The sequence below is a fragment of the Delphinus delphis genome, chromosome 2 (genome assembly GCF_949987515.2).
Source record: "Delphinus delphis chromosome 2, mDelDel1.2, whole genome shotgun sequence".
Taxonomy (NCBI): Eukaryota; Metazoa; Chordata; class Mammalia; order Artiodactyla; family Delphinidae; genus Delphinus; species Delphinus delphis.
Genome location: NC_082684.1, coordinates 12,731,529 through 12,752,867, shown reverse-complemented (window position 1 = coordinate 12,752,867; position 21,339 = coordinate 12,731,529). Strand labels below are relative to the sequence as shown.

At 36.3% G+C, this 21,339-nt stretch overlaps 1 protein-coding gene across 1 annotated transcript in view; it reads right to left on the bottom strand.

Moving 5' to 3' along the window:
• The window catches only part of TRIP11 (thyroid hormone receptor interactor 11), a 63,918-nt gene that overhangs the window by 11,629 nt on the left and 30,950 nt on the right, over positions 1 to 21,339 (bottom strand). Inside the window, 5 exon segments of the mRNA XM_060004025.2 lie at positions 6,165 to 6,264; positions 11,758 to 11,861; positions 13,965 to 14,128; positions 17,599 to 17,792; positions 18,378 to 18,518. Of these exon segments, the coding sequence (XP_059860008.2) occupies positions 6,165 to 6,264; positions 11,758 to 11,861; positions 13,965 to 14,128; positions 17,599 to 17,792; positions 18,378 to 18,518 (703 nt within the window).

Sequence of the window (21,339 nt, the reverse complement as noted above, 5' to 3'; positions counted from 1 at the left end):
CTGTTCTCCATAGTGGCCGTATGAATTTACATTCCCACCAACAGTGCAAGAGGGTTCCCTTTTCTCCACACCCTCTCCAGCATTTATTGTTTGTAGATTTTTTGATGATGGCCATTCTGACTGTTGTGAGGTGATACCTCATTGTAGTTTTGATTTGCATTTCTCTAATGATTAGTGATGTTGAGCATCCTTTCATGTGTTTGTTGGCAATCTGTACATCTTCTCTGGAGAAATGTCTATTTAGGTCTTCTGCCCATTTTTGGATTGGGTTGTTTGTTTTTTTGATATTGAACTGCATGAGCTGCTTGTAAATTTTGGAGATTAATCCTTTGTCAGTTGCTTATGAGTCAAGTTATATATTTAATTTTTAAAGGTTCACACAGACCTGCCATATCTCAAAAGAAAGGGCCACAATTGGGTCAGTGAGCAGTAAAGTCATTATAATAATTTTGCCACTTACTGAATATCATCATCACTATATACTTATACTGATATTTATTAATGACAAAGACTTTCTAGGCTACAGACTAAACCTCAACCCATTTCTGAAAGCTCACTGTTGCAAATTAGCACGGACTAAATCTGATACAAAGAAATGTTTTGTTCAGACCACACAGGGTTTTTTGAAAAACTTAAATTACACGTCACATTAAAAAACTGGAACATTTCACATAAGTCTACATTTTTGGTGACTCTTGAAAGACCTGAAGATCTGGCAACCCTGGACCCACATTCCTACACAACAACAGTTCAGTGAAGCTGAGAATTTGTTGCCCCCTATAAGAAGCTCTCCAATTCACCAGTCTCTACTTAGTCCTAATTGCTCCTTTATAATTTGGGCCCCAGTTTACAATTTCTGTTTGTGATCCATACTTATAGTTTCATTTCTTCACACAGCAGCTCACTCCCACCTCTGCCTTCTCGGCACTCCACGCCAATACAGCACACACACACACACACACGTTATTAGTCCACCAGATCTTCAGCCAGTTTCCAAATTATGACAGACAGTTTCATACGAATTCCTCCCTCTGTCTAGAATGTTCTTCCCGAACTCTTTGCCTGCTTCACTGTACGTATTCACCATTCAAGTGAGGGCAAGTATACCCTTCACTACCCTTTTCTACCCTTCTACACCACCATCAAGAAGTAGAATGGATTGCTTCTTCCTTTTGAAATAGCTTGCTGCATGTATGTGACTACATGTAGTCTTCCCCTATTTCTGCTTGACTATAAACCTCCTGAAGGTAGAACTCTCGTCCCGTATCTTTGTATCTTTAGTACTTATTATAGTGCTTGGTACACAGCACAAAACAATGAATCTGCGATAAATGAAAGAATGCCTGACTTTTCTCTGGGAAGGGAGACTATCTGAGAATAGAACACAGGTCAGAAAAGAATAAATGATTTATATTATGAACTACTCATATTATTCATAAGAGGAAAAATACACAAAACAAAGTCAAAAAATTCTCATATCTACATAATTTGCTTTTCCCTTTATATCTAGAAGAATTAATAAAATATACATTTAAAAGTACAACCATTAAGTTGAAAAGGGCCTAATTATTTACCTAATTGACATAGCTTTTTTCTTAACTAAAATGTTGACATTTTCTAGTATACCCAGATGTTTATATCATCACAAATAATTTTTTAACTATTTATGGCAATTCAGAAAACTGCATCTGGTATTTCTTATATGTTTCCTCTAAAATCACCACTTCTGCCAAAAACATCTATAAAGAAATCCCTCAAAAGGTTTGGGTAACAAAGCGTCTGGGAATGTATCTGGCCTATGTTCAACAGGACATTATATGTTTTCTTGTATAAATCGTGTCCTGGAAAACGGAATGTCTTTATTTAAAATAAAAACTCTACCATCCAACACCATAAAGGCGGTTCCATGAAAAACATTTTAAACTTCTTTTATATGTGTAGTTTTAAAATACATTTTTATGCTTCATATTACAGTTGGTTTACTGGGGCTTATTTTATACATTCTTCTAGATTTTCTTTAAAAAAACACTGTAAAGAAATTTTCCATTCTGAACTCATAGAAGACTTTTTTTTAAAAGCAGTCACCAAACCTTCTTAAAATAAGAAAAAATCAGTGATGGGGCCCCTTCAGATATGGCTATAAACTGGCACACAGACCAAAAGACTTCCCCAGTGCTAGAATCTAAACTTGTGTTGCTTATGAAAATCTATTTTTCTTGGTGTACCATAAAATTTACCACCCTTTTGAAAAGTCATTATCAAAACAGTAACTCTTTTGTGCTTGCTATTTCAATTTTATCCAATCGTTTTCACTTAAGCAGGAATTTATCTCAAGGATGATGGTAGAGAATAATAAGCGAAAGAAAGAAAATGTTAAATTTGGCCATGAATATAGGAAGATAACATGTCTTTTCATGGTTCAGGTTTCCACAGGTAGTATATTTTCCCATGAACGACAATTCCATAGAAATTCTGCACTCTGATCGACTCAGAATAGTTAATGAAAGGCACTGTCCTATCTGCTTCATAGAGGACTAATGAATGTCTTAAGTTTGAACAAAATTAATAAAATATAGGATGGCATGTGAAATAAGTCTTTGGAACTACGCTGAAAAAGAAGACTTTCAGGTAAAATGTTGAAAGAATAACTTCTAAAAGGAAGGGAAGGAGTAATTCTTCTACCAGCCAACATTATCTATTAAAATATAGCACCAATAGGATCTTTTTTTTTTTTTTTTTTAATTTTTGCCTTTGTTGGGTCTTTGTGGCTGCTCGCCGGCTTTCTCTAGTTGGCAGTGCGCAGGCTTCTCACTGTAGCGGCTTCTCTTGTTGCAGAGCATGGGCTCTAGGCGTGTGGGCTTCAGTAGTTGTGGCATGCGGGCTCAGCAGTTGTGGCACACGGGCTTAGTTGCTCCGCAGCATGCGGGATCTTCCTGGACCAGGGCTCGAACCCATGTCCCCTGTATTGGCAGGCAGATTCTTATCCACCGCGCCACCAGGGAAGCTCGTAGCACCTATAGGATCTTAGGGTTTCTTTTCATTGTTACTTTCCCTTGGTGTGTGGGTCAGGGGGGATGAGGGGGAGAAGACAAAGAACTACTTACATTTGGGGAGTAAAATCCTATTACTAGTTTAGAGCTCTGTCTGCTCAAGTTTCTTTCCTCCATGGAATGTCCCTAACCCTTCATGGGATTCTTGGAGAACTAAATATGCACTGTCTGACCAGAGTTGAGCACCACTGTCTTAAACTATGAACCTATGGTGTATCTATGTCATGTGTTACTTCGTTAACTAAGCTCCTTGAAAAAAAAGGGATCCTATCTAGTCTCTCACACAGCATCTAACATGAAGCCAAGTAGTTGGTTCTCATTAAGTATTTAATGCCTGATTAAGGCATCTTCATACTCTTCATACAAAGTCTGTAAATACTTGGAACTCAAAACCACAATTGCACATACACGGCACTGACAGTTATGGACTCTAAGAATGATTGAAATCATCGACAATTTACTATTTTAATACTGGTGTTATAAGCAATAACTCCCTTTTCCTATGTTTGACCAGACTGAATCATCTCATCTCTGGTGGCAATTACATAATCAAGCATTTCAAATAAAATACCACTTTTTAAAATGAGTTTCCTAATATTGTTTAAATGTTGAAACTGCATATCAACTAATCATCGACAGTCTACAGATGCTTAGAAATAAAACAATACTTTGCCTCTACGATTCAAGTCTCTATGTACTTTCTAGCAACAAAAGCCAATCTGTCTTTTTCAAAATTGTTTCTCCTGGCAAATATTTTTGCTGTCTGGCCAAGTTTTGCATTAAAAATAAAGTACAGTATTACAACATCAATCAACATTTAAAGTACTTAATGATCTATGAAAGAAAATATACAGTGATTCTTTTGAAACAACCAAGCCAATCAAAGTTTTATTTATATTATCAAATCAAGAGTGCAGCTTTGATAAAATAAAATCACATTTGTGTTTAGAGATCTAAAAGCAATATTAAGCACTTAGGTAATAAAAGAAAACAGACTGTTAAGAAGAGCTTAAATGGCAAGAATGACTTAAAGACATAACAGAACTGTCTGTCCTTTTACCCCCACTTCCTGTCTGTGCAACACTGGCCTCTCGCCTGCCCTTTCAAATACCAGTTGTATAAGCATAATTAGAGCTTTTTCTGTGGCTAATATTAACTTTACAAAATGAGTCCAAAGTTCCTATGTATTTACAATGAATTATTACTGGTAACTTTTTACATGAATAGGGGCCTAGGCCACCTAAGCCTTGCCATTTACAATCAAAATCTAAAAATATTCTACTACTGAGGATTTAAATGGGTGCCTAAACAACTTACTAAGTAGTGCAGGGACTCTGATAACATTTAGCAACTACAGTAAGTCATAGAATTTTTTATCTTACCATCATCTACTGGGAATGACACAGGTAGTTGTCTAAAAAGGCATGTGAACTTAAATATTACAGTAACATGACATATATAGCAACCTTGTCACAGACCAAGGAGTTGCTTCAGAATACTGCCTTTTTACCTTCATTAGTCTAGCCCTTCCCTAGGATATCAATTCCCTGGCTAAAACCTTGGGTGCTCAGTACGTCTCCTCCAGGTTGCCCGTATGTCTTCTAGATAATGTTGTAGTTACATTGGCTTTCAACCTAACTAGACTGTTTTCCCAACAAACACTGCCTGCGGGTAAGGGCAACCATTTCAATATTTAGGGCACAGCACAGTGGATACTGTCCTATCTTCAAAGGAGATATACAGAACAAAATACAAGTCAGATTATAAACAACTGTTTTCCTGACAAGAAGAAATACAGTAACATGGAAAGATTATGAACTTTGGTCAAGGATAAAAGATCAGTTTAAATCTCAGTTTCTTTAACTTATAAAATGGAACTAATACTACCTACTTTAGAGTTTCCTGTAAAGAGTAAATAAAATATGAGAAGACTAAATAATACAGTATATGTTATATAAAATGCCCATGATACTCAATATATAATTGTTTCCTTATTGTCCATTTCCAGCCCCTCTATTACATTTAGAGTTCTAAGGCTGGCCGAATCTTACAAAGCAGAGGACTTTTAGTTGGGCACTAATTTGCCGCAGAATCAAGTTTTCTTGAGGACAATACCTCACATGATCTTATTATTATTTTTTATTCCTAACAATCTCTCATCTCCTGTCTCCTGCTGGTTTTAGGCCAACTTCCTCAGCTTGTCCTTTGGTATCCACACTTCAGTGATTTGTCTACTTGCCTCTGTAATGTCCAAGTCCCTGTGTTATTGTCTGACGGTATTTGTGCTGTATCATCTCCTACTTTTTCCTACTTCTAACTCTATTTCATGTTAGGGGGTACTTCTTAATTACTTCATTACGTGCCTTGGTACTATTGTGCCTAACCCAGACACCTAAAGTTGACACATTTCTAGGTTCCCATCACCTTTCCAATAACCTTTAATCATTATCTACTAAATGTAGCCCTAGAATAGCTTCAACTTCCTGGGGACTGTTACATCAGAGATTAAATGAGAGCATGCCATCTTTGTCAGCAGTTAAGAGTTAACAGAGCACTATGAACCACCTGATTATCTGAGGCCCAACTGATAATCCTAAACACAGGACTCACCCTCGGGAATTGACAGGGCCTATGAGATAATTTACAAGCATCAAAAAATGCATGCCTGCATGTAAAGCACCATCTATAATCATAAACAGCTAGTTATAGCCAGACATTCATTCCACAAAAAGTTACTCTTTTACTTGAGAACACTGCCTTCTCTAGCATATCAGACAGCTTTAGGCAAGATGACCACGGACTGAACAGGGAAAAGTTATACCATGACAAGTCGAGTCAGTCGAATCAATCCCTTTGATGGTCAACAGGGTGACAGACAGCACAACTGGACTGCCTCAATATTCCGGAAAACTAACTGGACAGCCAGGGCCAGCTTATGACTTTGGTTTCACTAGGACCAGATTGAAATCAAAGCAAACTGGTCATGGGAGATGGAAATGGAAGTCACAAACTAATGGCAGTTGGTCTCACTCGACTGTACCAATGCATGGGGGGAAACTACATCTGATTCAATACTAGCGTTGTAGGGGAAAAAGGAAAAGGAAAAGAACCTACTTTGTTTTTTAAGTTCTTCAATTTGTTCTTCCTTTAAATCTAACTGTTCTGTAAGTCTTGATGCTGAATCCAACGCAACATTTGCTTCATCCAAACGCTCCTGAGGAAGAAAAGTTCATTAAAAAGCAGCATGCAAAAACTATTTCACAAACTATAGGGCTGGAAGACATCTTAACGTCAGTCAACCCCTTTCAGCTAAAGAAGCTGTATTTCTGTGACCTTGGGCAAGTTCATTTGATACTAATAAGTATCAAAGATAGAACCCACACTTCACAACACAATAATGTCTCTTTCAGAGAAACTAAATAAAAAAGAGAATGCTATTTAAAGACAACATGGTGACAAAAGTTTAAAAAATGACAATAATAAGAATAAAAACTACAAAAAAAATACAAAAAGTCAAGAAATATAGCAACAAATTTTTTTTTTTTTGCTGTGTTGGGTCTTCGTTGCTGCGCATGGGCTTTCTCTAGTTGAGGCAAGTGGGGGCTACTCTTCGTTGAGGTGCGTGGGCTTCTCATTGCGGTGGCTTCTCTTGCTGTGGAGCTCGGGCTCTAGGCACACAGACTTAAGTAGTTGTGGCATGCGGGCTCTGTAGTTTGTGGCTTGTGGGCTCTAGAGCACAGGTTCAGTAGTTGTGGCACACGGGCTTAGTTGCTCCATGGCATGTGGGATCTTCCCAGACCAGGACTCGAACCCATGTCCCCTGCACTGGCAGGCGGATTCTTAACCACTGCACCACCAGGGAAGTCCCAACAAATGTTCTTTTTTAATTTTGGCAAGTCTGATGGGTATAAAGTGATGTTTCATTATTACTTTATTACTTTAATTTTTATTTCTCTAACTATAATACATACTAGTGAATTTGAGTAATTTTTCATGTTAATAGGACAGCTGGATCTGCTCTTGTGCAAAAATCTTTGCATATCTTGCCCATTTTTCCATTGAGCTGTCTTTCTCTCATCAGTTTGTAAGAGCACCTTATATAGTAGATATGAACCCTTTGTCATCAGCGCTACAAATACAGTCACACATGTCCTACTTTGATTCTTGAGTTTTAGTCTAGGTTAGGCTCCTCCCTGCCCTGAACTGCACACTTGGTTTTCTAGATTTTCTTGGAATGTATTTTTCTTTTTTAACATTCATATCTATAAAATAGTATTTCTCAGTAGGAGTTCTTTCAACATTCCTGGCCTCTGGCCACTAAACGCCAGAAGACCCACCCACAGTCACTGTAACAGCCAAAAAGACCCCCCAGATTTCCAGCACCACTCCCAGCTGAGAATCCTTGCTTTAATACAGTTGGAATTTACTTTTGTATATAGTGTAAGATAGGGGTCCAATTTCATTTTCTTCCATATAGACAGCCGGTTGTATCTACTGTTTATTAGATAACCTCCTACCCTTTTCCCCACTGAACTGAAAGTAGTTTAGGGTTTAGTTTTAAATTTAATTCTCAAATATAACCTGGGCTCCATTTCTGGATTCTCCTTCTGTTCCACTAATCTAGTCAATATGGTATTGATTTATGGCTCTATTTTGACATTTAGTAGGCAAGTCCCTCCTCATCATTATTCTTTCACACAATTTTCTTGGCTATTCTAGAGGATTCACCCACGTAAATGTCAGGTCAAGTTTCATCATCTTGAATCAGAGTGTGACAGCTTTTTTGATGTATCATCTTGGATAGGCTAGTCCCCAGTTATCCAGTCAAACTTAAGGTAGGTATTGCTGTGAAGGTATTTTGCAAATGTAATCAAAGCTCAAATCAGCTGAATTTAAGGAAGGCACATTATCCTGGATAATCAGGGCGGACCTAATTGAACCAGCTGAAATGCCTTGAAATCAGGACTGAGGTTTCTCCATAAAGAAGAAATTCCATCTGTGGACAGCAACTTCAGCCCATGCCCACAGAGTCCATCCTGCTTGTGATTTTTTTTCCTAACCACCTGTGGACAACAGCTTTGGCCCACGCCTATGAGTTCCAGCCTGCCTATGATGTGATCCTCCCATTTTGACTGCCAAACCTACCTAACTTGCTTAGCCAGGCCCCACAATGTTGCCAATTCCTTGTAACAAACCTCACAGGTATCCATATATGGTATATACATCAATGTATATGTGTATGTATATGTATGTGTGTATGTGTACATATGTGTACACACATACACATCCTACTGGTTCTGCTTCTCAGGTTGAACCTTAACTGATACAAAGAGAGACTGAAACAAAAAATTTTAAACAAAATCAACAAGATTAAATTTAGTGTAAAGGAAATTGAAATAAACTTTCAAATGACTTTGTTAACCTCATAGCATTTATATTTAAGAAATAAGTAAAGCTTAAAAAAACTACACTAAGACATTTTTGAAAATTAACGTTTAGATTTAATTATTCTTTCTACCACATTTTTGCTTTTTATTTCACTAATTTCAACTTTTACCTTTACTAATTCCCTCTTAGTTTCTTCTGATTTATTCTGTTGTTTTTCTAAATATATATTACATTAAAAAAATTTTTAAATAGAGCTAGTTTAAAAAGAAGATCTGGACTTCTAACAGTATGACCGGCTAGATATTTTGGCCCACTGAAAACAAGCGCGTCAAATAAAATGTCTTTTTAATGTGTTAATGAGCTAATGAGAAAGTAAGCATAAATGGTGAAAAAACATATTAAAAGATGCTTGACCTCATTACTAGAAATGCAAATTAAAACCATAAGATAGCCCTTCCCACCTACCACATTGGCAAACACTTTAAAAAATTCTGATAATGCTAGTATTGCCAAGGATGTAGAACAAGAACTCTTAGTACCACTGGTAGGAGAAAATTAGCACAAGTGCTTTAGAAAACAATTTGCCCCCAAATCTAATAAAATTGAAATTGCCCATATATATCCCATGATTCAGCAATTCCAATCGAGATACACACCTGAAACTCTTATACATGTGCACCAGGAGATATAAACAAGGAAATTCATAACCACATTGTTTGTATGGCAGATAAGGGAAATGTCCTTTACCAGGAAAATGGGTAAATAAATTACATATTCACACAAGGAATACAGCAGTGAAAATAATGAAACTTCTAACACAGTAACTACACAGTTACGGCTGAAACTCATGAACATAATGCTAAGCAAAAAAAGCAAGCCTCAGAAGAAGTCCATTTACATACAGTTCAGAATTCCATTCATACAGTTTAAAAATATGCAAAACCAAACAATGTACTGTAAAAAGATGCAAATCTATGTGATAAAACCATAAAGAAAAACAAGGGGGTAAAACACATAAAAGGTGGTAAGAAGGAGAGGAGATGTGGAGGGGTGCTTACGGAACTTCAAAGGGTGACAATCTTTTACCGGGTGGTGAGTACGTGGGTATTTGCTGTATTGCTATTCTTATATTTTATACGTATTATCTAAATATTGTTTTCCAGTCACTCAACATTTAGTAAAAATTTTAAAATATTATGGAAGTATGTCTTCAGTTGTTTAGAATATTAATATGCCTAAACAGCATATTCACCTCTAACGACAGATACATAAATTTTATTACTTTCTACCAGCTATCACCAGAGTCTACTTATGACTCAGAAAAGTTTATCCTACATCAAACAGCAAGTCACTGTGGTGTCTCTTCACGGGGTTCATTTTATTTATTTCTTATATATAATATTTATAGGCATGAAATACAGCACAATAATAAAGAGAAAAATATTTTAAAGAATTAAGGTGCAATATGGTCACCTTATCTTTGATAAAGGAGGCAAGAGTATACAATTGAGAAAAGACAGCCTCTTCAGTAAGTGGTGCTGGGAAAACTGGACAGCTACATGTAAAAGAATGACATTAGAACACTTTCTAACACCATACACAAAAATAAACTCAAAATAGATTAAGGACCTAAGTGTAAGGCCAGACACTATAAAACTCTTAGAGGAAAACACAGGAAGAACACTCTGTGACATAAATCACAGCAAGATCCTTTTTGACCCACCTCCTAGAGAAATGGAAATAAAAACAAAAATAAACTAATGGGACCTAATGAAACTTCAAAGCTTTTGCACAGCAAAGGAAACCATAAACAAGACAAAAAGACAACCCTGAGAATCCGAGAAAATATTTGCAAATGAAGCAACTGACAAAGGATTAAGCTCCAAAATACACAAGCAGCTCATGCAGCTCAATATCAAACAAACAAAACAATCCAATCAAAAAATGGGCAGAAGACCTAAATCGACATTTCTCCAAAGAAGATATACAGATTGCCAACAAACATGAAAGGATGCTCAACATCACTAATCATCAGAGAAATGCAAATCAAAACTACAATGAGCTATCACCTCACACTGGTCAGAATGGCCATCATCAAAAAAATCTACAAACAATAAATGCTGGAGAGGGTGTGGAGAAAAGGGAACCCTCTTGCACTGTTGGTGGGAATATAAATTGATACAGCCAATATGGAGAACAGTATGGAGGTTCTTTAAAAAACTAAACATAGAACTACCATATGACCCAGCAATCCCACTACTGGGCATATACCCTGAAAATACCGTAATTCAAAAAGAGTCACATACCACAATGTTCACTGCAGCACTATTCACAATAGCCAGGACATGGAAGCAACCTAAATGTCCATCGACAGATGAATGGATAAGGAAGATGTGGCACATATATACAATGGAATATTACTCAGCCATAAAAAGAAACAAAACTGAGTTATTTGTAGTGAGGTGGATGGACCTAGAGTCTGTCATACAGAGTGAATTAAGTCAGAAAGAGAAAAATACCATACGCTAACACATATATATGGAATCTAAAAAAAAGAAATGGTTTTGATGAACCTAGGGGCAGGACAGGAATAAAGACAGAGATGTAGAGAATGGGCTTGAGGACACGGGGAGGGGGAAGGGTAAGCTGGGACCAAGTGAGAGAGTAGCACTGACATATACACACTACCAAATGTAAAACAGATAGCTAGTGGGAAGCAGCCGCATAGCACAGGGAGATCAGCTAGGTGTTTTGTGACCACCTAGAGGGGTGGGATAAGGAGGGTGGGAGGGAGACACAAGAGGGAGGGGATATGGGGATATACATATGCATATAGCTGATTCACTTTGTTATACAGCATAAACTAACAACACTGTAAAGCAATTATACTCTGATAAAGATGTTAAAAAAAAAAAGATACAGCAAAAAAAAAAAGAATTAAGGGTGCAAAAGAAAAAGATCTAATGGGATAATACACATTATTTTAATCCATGTGAAATAAAATACCCAATATATTTTGTTGAAAACAGAAAATTATACAGTTAAAATTTTACACTAATTTTTTTTAGTGATCTCTAAAATGCCCACCTGTGCTAAAAATTTAAATCTCGTATTTGCTGTGTCTATTCTAAACTATAAGTAACATGAGGGAAATCCTGAATATCTTATTCACTGTTATGCCTCAGTGACAATATTTACTAAATTAACTGTTTAGAAAAAAAAAAATTAACTGTTTAGGAGATTATTTCCAAGACAAAAATTCTACAAGTAACTGTTTTGTGCATAATAAAATTTACAAGAGTAAATTATTTCAACCAACCTGTAATGATACAAGTTTTCCTTCCAGATTTTCTGCCTTTTTCTTCCATTCAGCAACAAGTTGGTTGTGTTTTTCTAGTTCAGCAGAATACATAGCTTTTTCTTCTAAAGAGGAAAAAAAAGTTATATTAGTATTTTGTAATTGTGTGATACAATTAGAATTTTAAACCACTTGAAATTTTAATAATTCAACAAAAATAGTTCAAATGTCTTAACAAGAAAATTATATATGCCTTAGTGATGACGTTAACTGGAATTAAAGTAATGAGATCACTTTCCTCTGCTTAAATCCTTCTCCACCTTGTCCATCTTGCAAACTTTCCCTCCCTTCAGAACTCTACTCAAATATTTCCTCTTTAGCAAAGCTTTCTCTATGGCCTCAGTACCATACTATTTTGTACACATGTCTACTCTAGTATTATACAGAGCAGACCTAGAGAATTCTTACGTGTAAAATTCAAAATTTCAACCATAGGAGTAACCCTGACATGTACGTATGTACAAATGTAAAGTTTTGCTCAGGCACAAAACTGTAACTTCTTCTTTTTTTTTTTTTTTTAACTGTAACTTCTTTAGCTTCATTAGCCTCACATCCTCTAACCGCCTGCCCCTCACTAGCAGTTCATGCATTGCCAGTAATTACAGAATGTACGAGTTGACAAATGGATGGGTGAATGATCTAAAGGGGGTAAATCTGATGATGGGAGGTAGATGTGAAAAAGCATATTTGGTTATCGGGGTACGTGTGCTCTGGTCACTATTACTATGTGCCTAGAAGAGTACTTTCCACCTGAACTAGAAAAATGCAGTTACCTTCAAGTATAGATGAACAGCTAAGAACAAATTAATCAATACTTCAAAAGAGTAATTACTGATGATTAACTCTCTTTAGTGGATTCAACCTCCAACCAACATCTCAACACCTATCTTTTTTTTCCTATGTGTGCCTCTCTCTTCCTTTGTATTCCCCTTTATCATGTGATCCTTACTATGTTACCCTCATACTTCCCTCACCTCTCGCCTTAACTAAAGTATCATAATATGACACTAAAATAATTTTTTTAATAATTAGTATATACAGTTTATGTTCTCTACTCTTAACTGTAAGAAAAGTCTAATTTGTTGATGGCTACTTATCTTCTCCCCCTACAAGTGGGTAACCTTTCAAAGATTTCCCTATGCCTAATCTAAAACAGCACTCAAGCCAAAATTCCCAAAACTACAGCTGATCTGTGAACAACACAGGTTTGAACTGCATGGGTCCACCATATGTAGATTTTTTTCAGTAAATATACTGGAAACATTTTTTGGAGATTTGAGACAATTTGAAAAAGCAGATGAACCACATAGACTAGAAATATCAAAAACATTAAGAAAAAGGTTATGTGACGAATGCTTGAAATACATATAGATACTAGTCTATCCTAACATAGGCAGAAGGTGAGTGATAATATAAATTTAACAATATGTTAGTTTTCTTACTGTTTTATAACTTTGCTTCCAAAGAATCACATTACCATAAGGTATGCCTCTCTCTCTTGTAATTGGAGAAACTGCATATCAGCCTATCATCACAAGTAAGCGGTTTTTTAAAAAAATGTAACGTTTCCAGTACTATATTACGAATATGACTATATTACTGTATACCATAAAAATTTTATAACCATTCATTAGTGTAAAGGTTAGGCTATCATAAAGCAATAATATTGCTACTTCTTCATTATCAATCACGAATCTTATACCTAAATATGAATTTCTTTTTCACACATTTCATTTTTGATGTCTAGTGTTAGTAATATGTATAATATCTACAGGGTTTTCTATCATATAAGAGAATACTGATGTAGGTACTAATAGACAATTCATTTTGTAAACAGATGACATAAACTTATAGTATCAATAAATACAGTACAGTGAATGTATTTTCTCTTCTTTATGATTTTCTTAATAACATTTTCTTTTCTCTAGCTTCCTTTATTGTAAGAATACAGTATATAGTACATATAACATACAAAAAAATGTGTCAATTGACTATGTTATTAGCAAGGCTCCTGGTCAACAGTGGGCTATTAGGAGTTAAGTTCGGGGGAACTCAAGTTATGGGTTTTCAACTGCATGGGGGGTAGGCATCCATCCTAACCCATGCATTGTTCAAGGGTCAACCGTACAATAACTCTTCTTCAATGAAAGACTGGTCATACAACTGACCGTGCTGGAAATGCTCCAGGACCATCTGCAGGTTGGAGAGTGACAGAGCATACTGCTTTACTTGTTCCTGAGACATGGAAAGCTGTAGTGCAGTTTCATCCCTTTGCTTCGATGCCACATTCAACTGTTCCTGCAATGACTCTACCTGTAAATTGGCCTGATGGCTTTAAACAAAAAGAATAAAAGTCAAACTGTTTCTATCTATTTAGACACTTTGACAAGATGAAATACCTTCCCTACATTTTACTGCACTAAATGCAAGTTATATTCAAAGTATTTAGATACTTTAACAAGATGAAACCTCTTCCCTATGTTTTTTTTATTGTGGTAAAATACACATAACATTTACCATTTTAACCATTTTTATGTGTACAGTTCAGTGGTAGTAAGTACACCTGCATGGCTGTACAACCATTACGACCACTCATCTCTAGAACTTTTTCATCTTCCCAAGCCGAAACTCCACACCCATTAAACAATAACCCCCTCTCCACCCAGTAACCACCATTCTACTTTCTGTCTCTATGAATCTGACCTTCCCTACATTTTATTGCATTAAATTCAAGTTAGATTTCAAAGAAACTTGAAGAGTTCCTCTGACCTTCGTCCTCCCTGCGTTTGTTAATTCAATCATCCTTCCTGTGAAGGTGACTTTGAACAAATGGCAGTCATTTTAAACACAGAACTGGGCTAAACAAGGTATGTCAGCTTAAGAAAAATTTAAAAATAGCCTGCAACTTTGTGTTTCGAGGCTAAAACTCTAAGACGTAATTTATCATAAACTTGTAAGTTGTAAGGGATCTTGGAAGTCATTTTGTCCAGCTCCAACCCAACAAGCAATGGATTCTGATACCCGCCTTGCTTTTGGCACTCACAATCCTAGTGAACTCACAACTTTCCAAAGGTTATCCCATCTTTTACTGTCATCTTTCTTTTTGCTTACATTAAATATAATAACCCCTACACCTGTCCCAAATCAGAGATCCCTAAGAGAATTACAGAACATCTATCCAGGCTTATGTCACCGAGGTACTTCCTTAATGTACAATTATTACATACAAAATACTGCAATAGCCTTTCCTGGGTTTTTAATATCCAGTTAAGTTTTTATTCAGAGCAGGCCAATAAAACCCATTAAGAGCAGCTCACTTTGAAGAAATTTTACCCAATAGCACCCTCTTTTGGAAAAGGCAGTAAACTGATAACCAGAGGACTTAACTCTCCCCTCTTATGTCCCTGGACTTTATTCAATTTTGCTGGTTAACAAATCACTCAAAGGGTGATTGTAAGGATGAAATGAACTGTGATGTCATTCAAAAAGTTAATAAATACAACAAGATGTTACTATTGTTAAGGGCTCAAAACACCATTATCTGATTCTGTAGATTTGAGTTACTTATACACCAAATATTTACTGAACATCTATGAAACTATGTGTAAGAATGTATACTGTGGGAAGAGTGTGACATAAATGGCATCATTCCTACCCACTGGTGGCCTTACACTTCGTTGGGTGGGAGGAAGTGTAAAACAGCTCAACAATTACAAATACCCCTAAGAAAAATACAAGTGCCCTATGAAAGACTCAAAATATTATGCAGGTTCAAAGGAAAAACATCACACTAGGGATTGATTTTGGATTTGAGGAGTGGGGTGCTAAACAAATAATTCATCATGAAGTGCTATTTGAAGAATAGGTGGGATTAACAGAAAAACAGTGGGCCCAAATCATGACAGTCTAACCTGGTTTTGAAAAAAGGAGAAACAAGACCCCAGCCCTACCTTCCGAAGGTTATTCTGCAGTTATTATGAATAGTAAACAAAAATAGGCAGAGATTAGAAACTATTTCAATTAGAGAAAATAAGGGCCTGAAAATTGAAAGGAAAGATGATCAATCTTATAGACTAAGGATGTTTTGCTATTTCTGCCAATGTGAAACACATACACAAATGTTCACTCACTGTTTTGATTCTCATTTTAAACAAGTTCTTCTGAGTCTGAAGGTACAATAATACATCCTACAAAGGGGTTAGTAAGGAGTTCACCCTCAGAAATACTATCTCTACTGGCCTATAATCTCTTTGCAGAGATAATATCTACTATATCCTTATATTTCCCTCAGCACCATACAGTAAAAAGTAAAAAGATAAAAAGATGCACATACAACTAATGGGAAGATAAATGGACATGATTTTTTGGGAAGATTATTTGGCAGTACATTTCAAACGTTTTAAAAACAGCCTTTCAATCAGAATTTCCATTTCTCAAAATTTACACTAAGGAAATAATCTGTCATCAACACAAAAATACCTATTTTGGGTTATCAGAACAGCACTCTTGGGCTTCCCCGGTGGCGCAGTGCTTAAGAATCTGCCTGACAATGCAGGGGACACAGGTTTGAGCCCTGGTCCAGGAGGATCCCACATGCCACGGAGCAACTAAGCCCGTGCGCTACAACTACTGAGCCTGCGCTCTAGAGCCCACGAGCCACAGCTACTGAGCACGCGTGCCACAACTACTGAAGCCCGCGTGCCTAGAGCCCGTGCTCTACAACAAGAGAAGCCACCGCAGTGAGAAGCCTGTGCACCACAACGAAGAGTAGCCCCCGCTCGCCACAACTAGAGAAAGCCCGCTCTCAGCAACGAAGACCCAATGCAGCCAAAAATAAAACAAACTTATATAAAAAACAAAACAGCACTCTTAGTAATTCTGAAAAGTTCAAACACTCTAAATGTCCAATAATAAATGAGTGGGTTAAAGAAATTATGGCAAATCCAAATAATGGTACACTATGCACCACAAATGATATTGCAGGAACATATGGCTTAATGTGTGCTCATATTCATACTATTAACTGATAGAAGCAGGTTACAAAACAGTATAAATAGTATGATCTCAATTTTGCTTTAAGAAAATAATATGTAATATATACACACATATACAGAAGCATACAAAGGCACAAAAAAAGATTATCTCTGGATGAGAGAGTCTGTGGCTTTATGTTCTTTTGGTTTATGTGAGTTTCCTGAAGTGGAAAATATGTTTTTGTAATAAGAAAAAAAACAACAACACATTTTATTGAGAGAAATAAAATTTAAAAATATATAAGCAGGGACCTGGTCACTCAAAAGTTCTAACAAGCCAAGAGTTAATTCACATTGACCTAGGCCTTTCCCTTGCTACTTCCTTTACTCTCTCCTTTATAATATCCAAACTTTGTTCAACCTTATATCACTTGATTAAAAATTAAATCACATAAATTAAATTAGTTCTTGGGGAACCTGGCAACGCTAATTAAATCAGTAAGAATTTAAGTCTAGCCTCCTAAAATGATGAGAAGCAATTATCTAGGATAACAATTAAGATCTGGAGAAACCTCAGTTTGAATGCCAGATCTGGATAAGGGTTACAAACCCAAGTGTGAAACCTACATGTGCACTTTGTGTGCCTGACCTTGGGAAGGTTATTAAACCTCTTTACCCTTAGTTTCTTAGTCTATAAAATGGAGATAATGAATTTTGTGAGAATAAAATAAGGTAGCATATGAACAATTCTGAGTCTGACACTCAGGAAGTATTTAATTAACGCTAATACTAAAAAAAAAAAAAAGAAAAAGAAAAAAGAAAAAGTTACCTTGCATTTTCCATTGCATTAGAGGATGAAACTAGCTTTTCCTCCAGTACTGTTACTTTCTTTCTTAGCTTAGCCTCTCTATCTTCTGCAGCCAAAACTTCACGGGTGTAAGAATCTTCTGATTCTAAAAGATGGTTACGCAATCTCTCTAGCTCCTGGTTTAAGCGTAATTCTTTGTCACGTAAATGTTGAACCTAGGTAGAGGATATTTCTTTTATTTTTCTTCCATAAAATGCTCCCCCTTTCCCCTCCTACAAGCCACTCTGTTATCAAGTCTTTCCCCATTATTGAAGTGTATTAATTGTATATTAATTTCTCATACTCCAAGATATATTTATGCTAAGAAAAAAGGCTCCTGAAATCATCTTAAATATTCATTTGGAAGGTTTACTTTGTAAGATCTCATTCCCTGTGGCTATAATAATTGTACAAAGTACTAGGCTTTTTGTGACAGGCCACTTTTTCAGTAAATCTCATTTTTTTCATACTTTGTGGGTAGGAAATTTTTCTTATATCCAAGATATGCCATCTTTTTCTTTTCTTGAGGTATAATTTAATTTCAGGTATAAAACGTAATGATTAGATCATGGTTTTTGCTTGAAAACTGAAACAGAACGCACTTTGGGAGATCAAAATCCTACTAAAGCGCATCAGAGTAAGACTAAGAAAAAAATCACCTAAGAGAAATTCATTTTAATTGATAATCTTTATAGTTTTCTTATTTAAGAGTTATTAGACTTAAGTGTTTGAATCACTATTTCTTTAAAGTGAAAGTATACCTCATTCTGTACAGCAGTATTTTCCATTTGTTTCTGTTTCAGGGCCAACATGACTTGATCTCTCTCCTGCTGAAAGATAACTGTCTTCTCCTGCATTGACTTAACTGCATTTAAAAGTTGATTTAACTCCCCAGTCTTGCCCTTTTGGAAAGAAATAACTTTAGCTTTAAAGAAAGACACATTTAAAAAAAGACATTTCTTCATTAAATAATTTAAAAATTCAGTTAACTATGTCAAAGTCATCCAAAACAAGGAAAGTCTGAGAAACCATCACAGTCTAAAGGAGCCTAAAGAGACAATGGCAACTAACTATAATGTATCCTGGATGGGACCACGGAACAAGAAAAGGACATCTGCTAAAAAATTAAGATAATTCAAAGAAACTATTAATGTATCTATAAAGGTTCATTAGTTGTTGCCAATGTACCATAGTAACATAGATGTTAAAAGGGAAACAGGGTGTGAGGTATATGGGAATGCTGTACTATCTTTCCAGCTTTTCTAATAATCTGAAAGTATTCTTAAAGGAAAAGTTTATTTAAAATGCTTTAAGAAGAACTCAAAAGACACAATCTCTTCAAACTTACCCTACACAACAAAGCATACACAAACCCCCAAATCACCCAAAAGTAAGAGAGAGAGAGAGAGAGAGAGGGAGAGAGGGAGAGAGGGAGAGAGGGAGAGAGGGAGAGAGGGAGAGAGGGAGAGAGGGAGAGGGAGGGGGAGGGGGGAGAGAGGGAGGGAGGGAGGGGGGAGAGAGAGAGGGAATGAGAGAGAGAGAGAGTGTGTGTGTGTGTGTCTATTCATCAGGCATATGCAACTGTTGTTAGGGAAAGTAACAGTGTGGAGTTGCTGTCACAGGAGAAAAAGGAAAGTCATTTCACATGCACAGCCTATTTTAAAAGAACATTTTGGCAACAATTTAAGGAAAGCAACTCTGGAATGTTATCTTTCTAAGACTGTTAGGAAAATTTATTCCTGAATGCCTTCCATGCAAGAACAATATATTAAAGCCGGCAGGAAAAAAAAGATAACCTTTCATTGCAGAAGTAGGGCCATGAATTTAAGATGACAGCTAGAATTCTAAAAAGCACAAAAAAGTGTCAGACTGTTTACAGCCAATTCTTTTCTGTGTTTGAGAAGTGCCTATCGTCTGAATCTATTTATAGATTGGTATCATTTTTACATTTTCATGTAAACTTTCCATTTCTTTAAGAATATATAACACGTCCCCCAGGACAAATCATTGAAACCAAAACATAAAACCATCTGTTCCTTTTATCTCAACACCCCCTCCTGGAAAAGAAGGCCAATATCATCCAAACAGTTTTTCAGTTAAACATTTTTTTCATATCAGAGAAATGTTTGACAAATAAAGAGCTGAAGATCTTCTGTTGAGAACACTCCTGTCTCCCTAAAGAAAAATGCTGTTATATTCAAAATAAAGGTATTCTTCAATTATATAGAATATTATAAGAAATCAATTAGTTTATGCCAATTACCCTCAAGTAATACAATACTTAAGTACAACTTAACTAACTTAGGAAAGCTTCCTGAAAGGTAGGTGAGCCTTAATTAAATCTGCACACTTTGGATCTATAAATGTCAATGAAATAGACTGTACAAGATGCTAAAACTACAATAGGAAAAAACATATAAAAAGAATACTTTATTGTCCTCCTCTCCTCCATTATACTCTTACAAGCCCTAAGATGCTACACCCAATTTTGGCTAGTGAGCAATAGAAAGCTTCTACCCTCTACCAGTCTTTTTCATACTGAATATATATCAGTACCATAAGAAGCTAAGAAGCTATTCCTGAAAGGAGGAGCACAACTCAATACATCAGTGTACCTATTTAATCAGATGACAAAGAAGGGGAAAATGAGGCAAGACTTTTCTTATCAAGCGAAAACTACATCAAGCATTCACAAACTTTAATCCGAGACTTTTAAAATAGAATTTAATTGGCAAAAGAAGTTAAATCATTTTGTAACTCGTGCCCCGCAGCATGTAAACACTCAAGAAGCAGTTGTTGGGGCTTCCCTGGTGGCGCAGTGGTTGAGAGTCCGCCTGCCGATGCAGGGGACACAGGTTCATGCCCTGGTCTGGGAAGATCCCACATGCCGCGGAGCGGCTGGGCCCGTGAGCCATGGCCGCTGAGCCTGTGCGTCCGGAGTCTGTGCTCCGCAGCGGGAGAGGCCACAACAGTGAGAGGCCCGCATACCACAAAAAAAAAAAAAGAAAAGAAAAGAAGCAGTTGTTTAATATTCCATTGTTCTGCCTCATTTCTTTGCTAAATTTCCACCACTAAAAGTATAGAAATAAGAGTAAAAAGGCACTACATCAAAAGAGCCCATAGCTTTGATCACAGCATGATGTACTGGGTCTTCAAAACATTCTTATCAAAATCAAATATCAACTGAATGTAAACATTTAAATATATCAAAACTACTGACACTTTTAACCAATACAACCTTCCTTTTTATGGGTGAATAAACAAACCAATAAAGTCAAAACACACCCAAAGTCACACAATGACACAACTGGGATTAGAATATTTATTGAGTCTACTTATGTGAAAAGTACTATTCATAGCTAACGCTTTTCAAATACCAGGCTGTGAATGATTCATAAAAATCAATTTAATGGGTCACCCAGCACTTCCTTCTTTTAAGAGAGCATCACATGTAGTAAGGGTAATTTCTGATTCCTGAAACTTTTGTTTCAGTTTTACACACACACACACACACACACACACACACACACACACACAAGTGCTTATTGTGTCACAATGTAAAATGTATTTCGTACTTCAGATCATTGTCAAAGATGTAGCATGTATTTCACAGAGCTCCCCTTTATATATAAGAACCTCTAAAACCAGCAGTTACTGAAATATGCCTAAAATGTGATTAAACTGCAGTAACCTCAGAGTTCTTATATCACATTTCTATTTTCT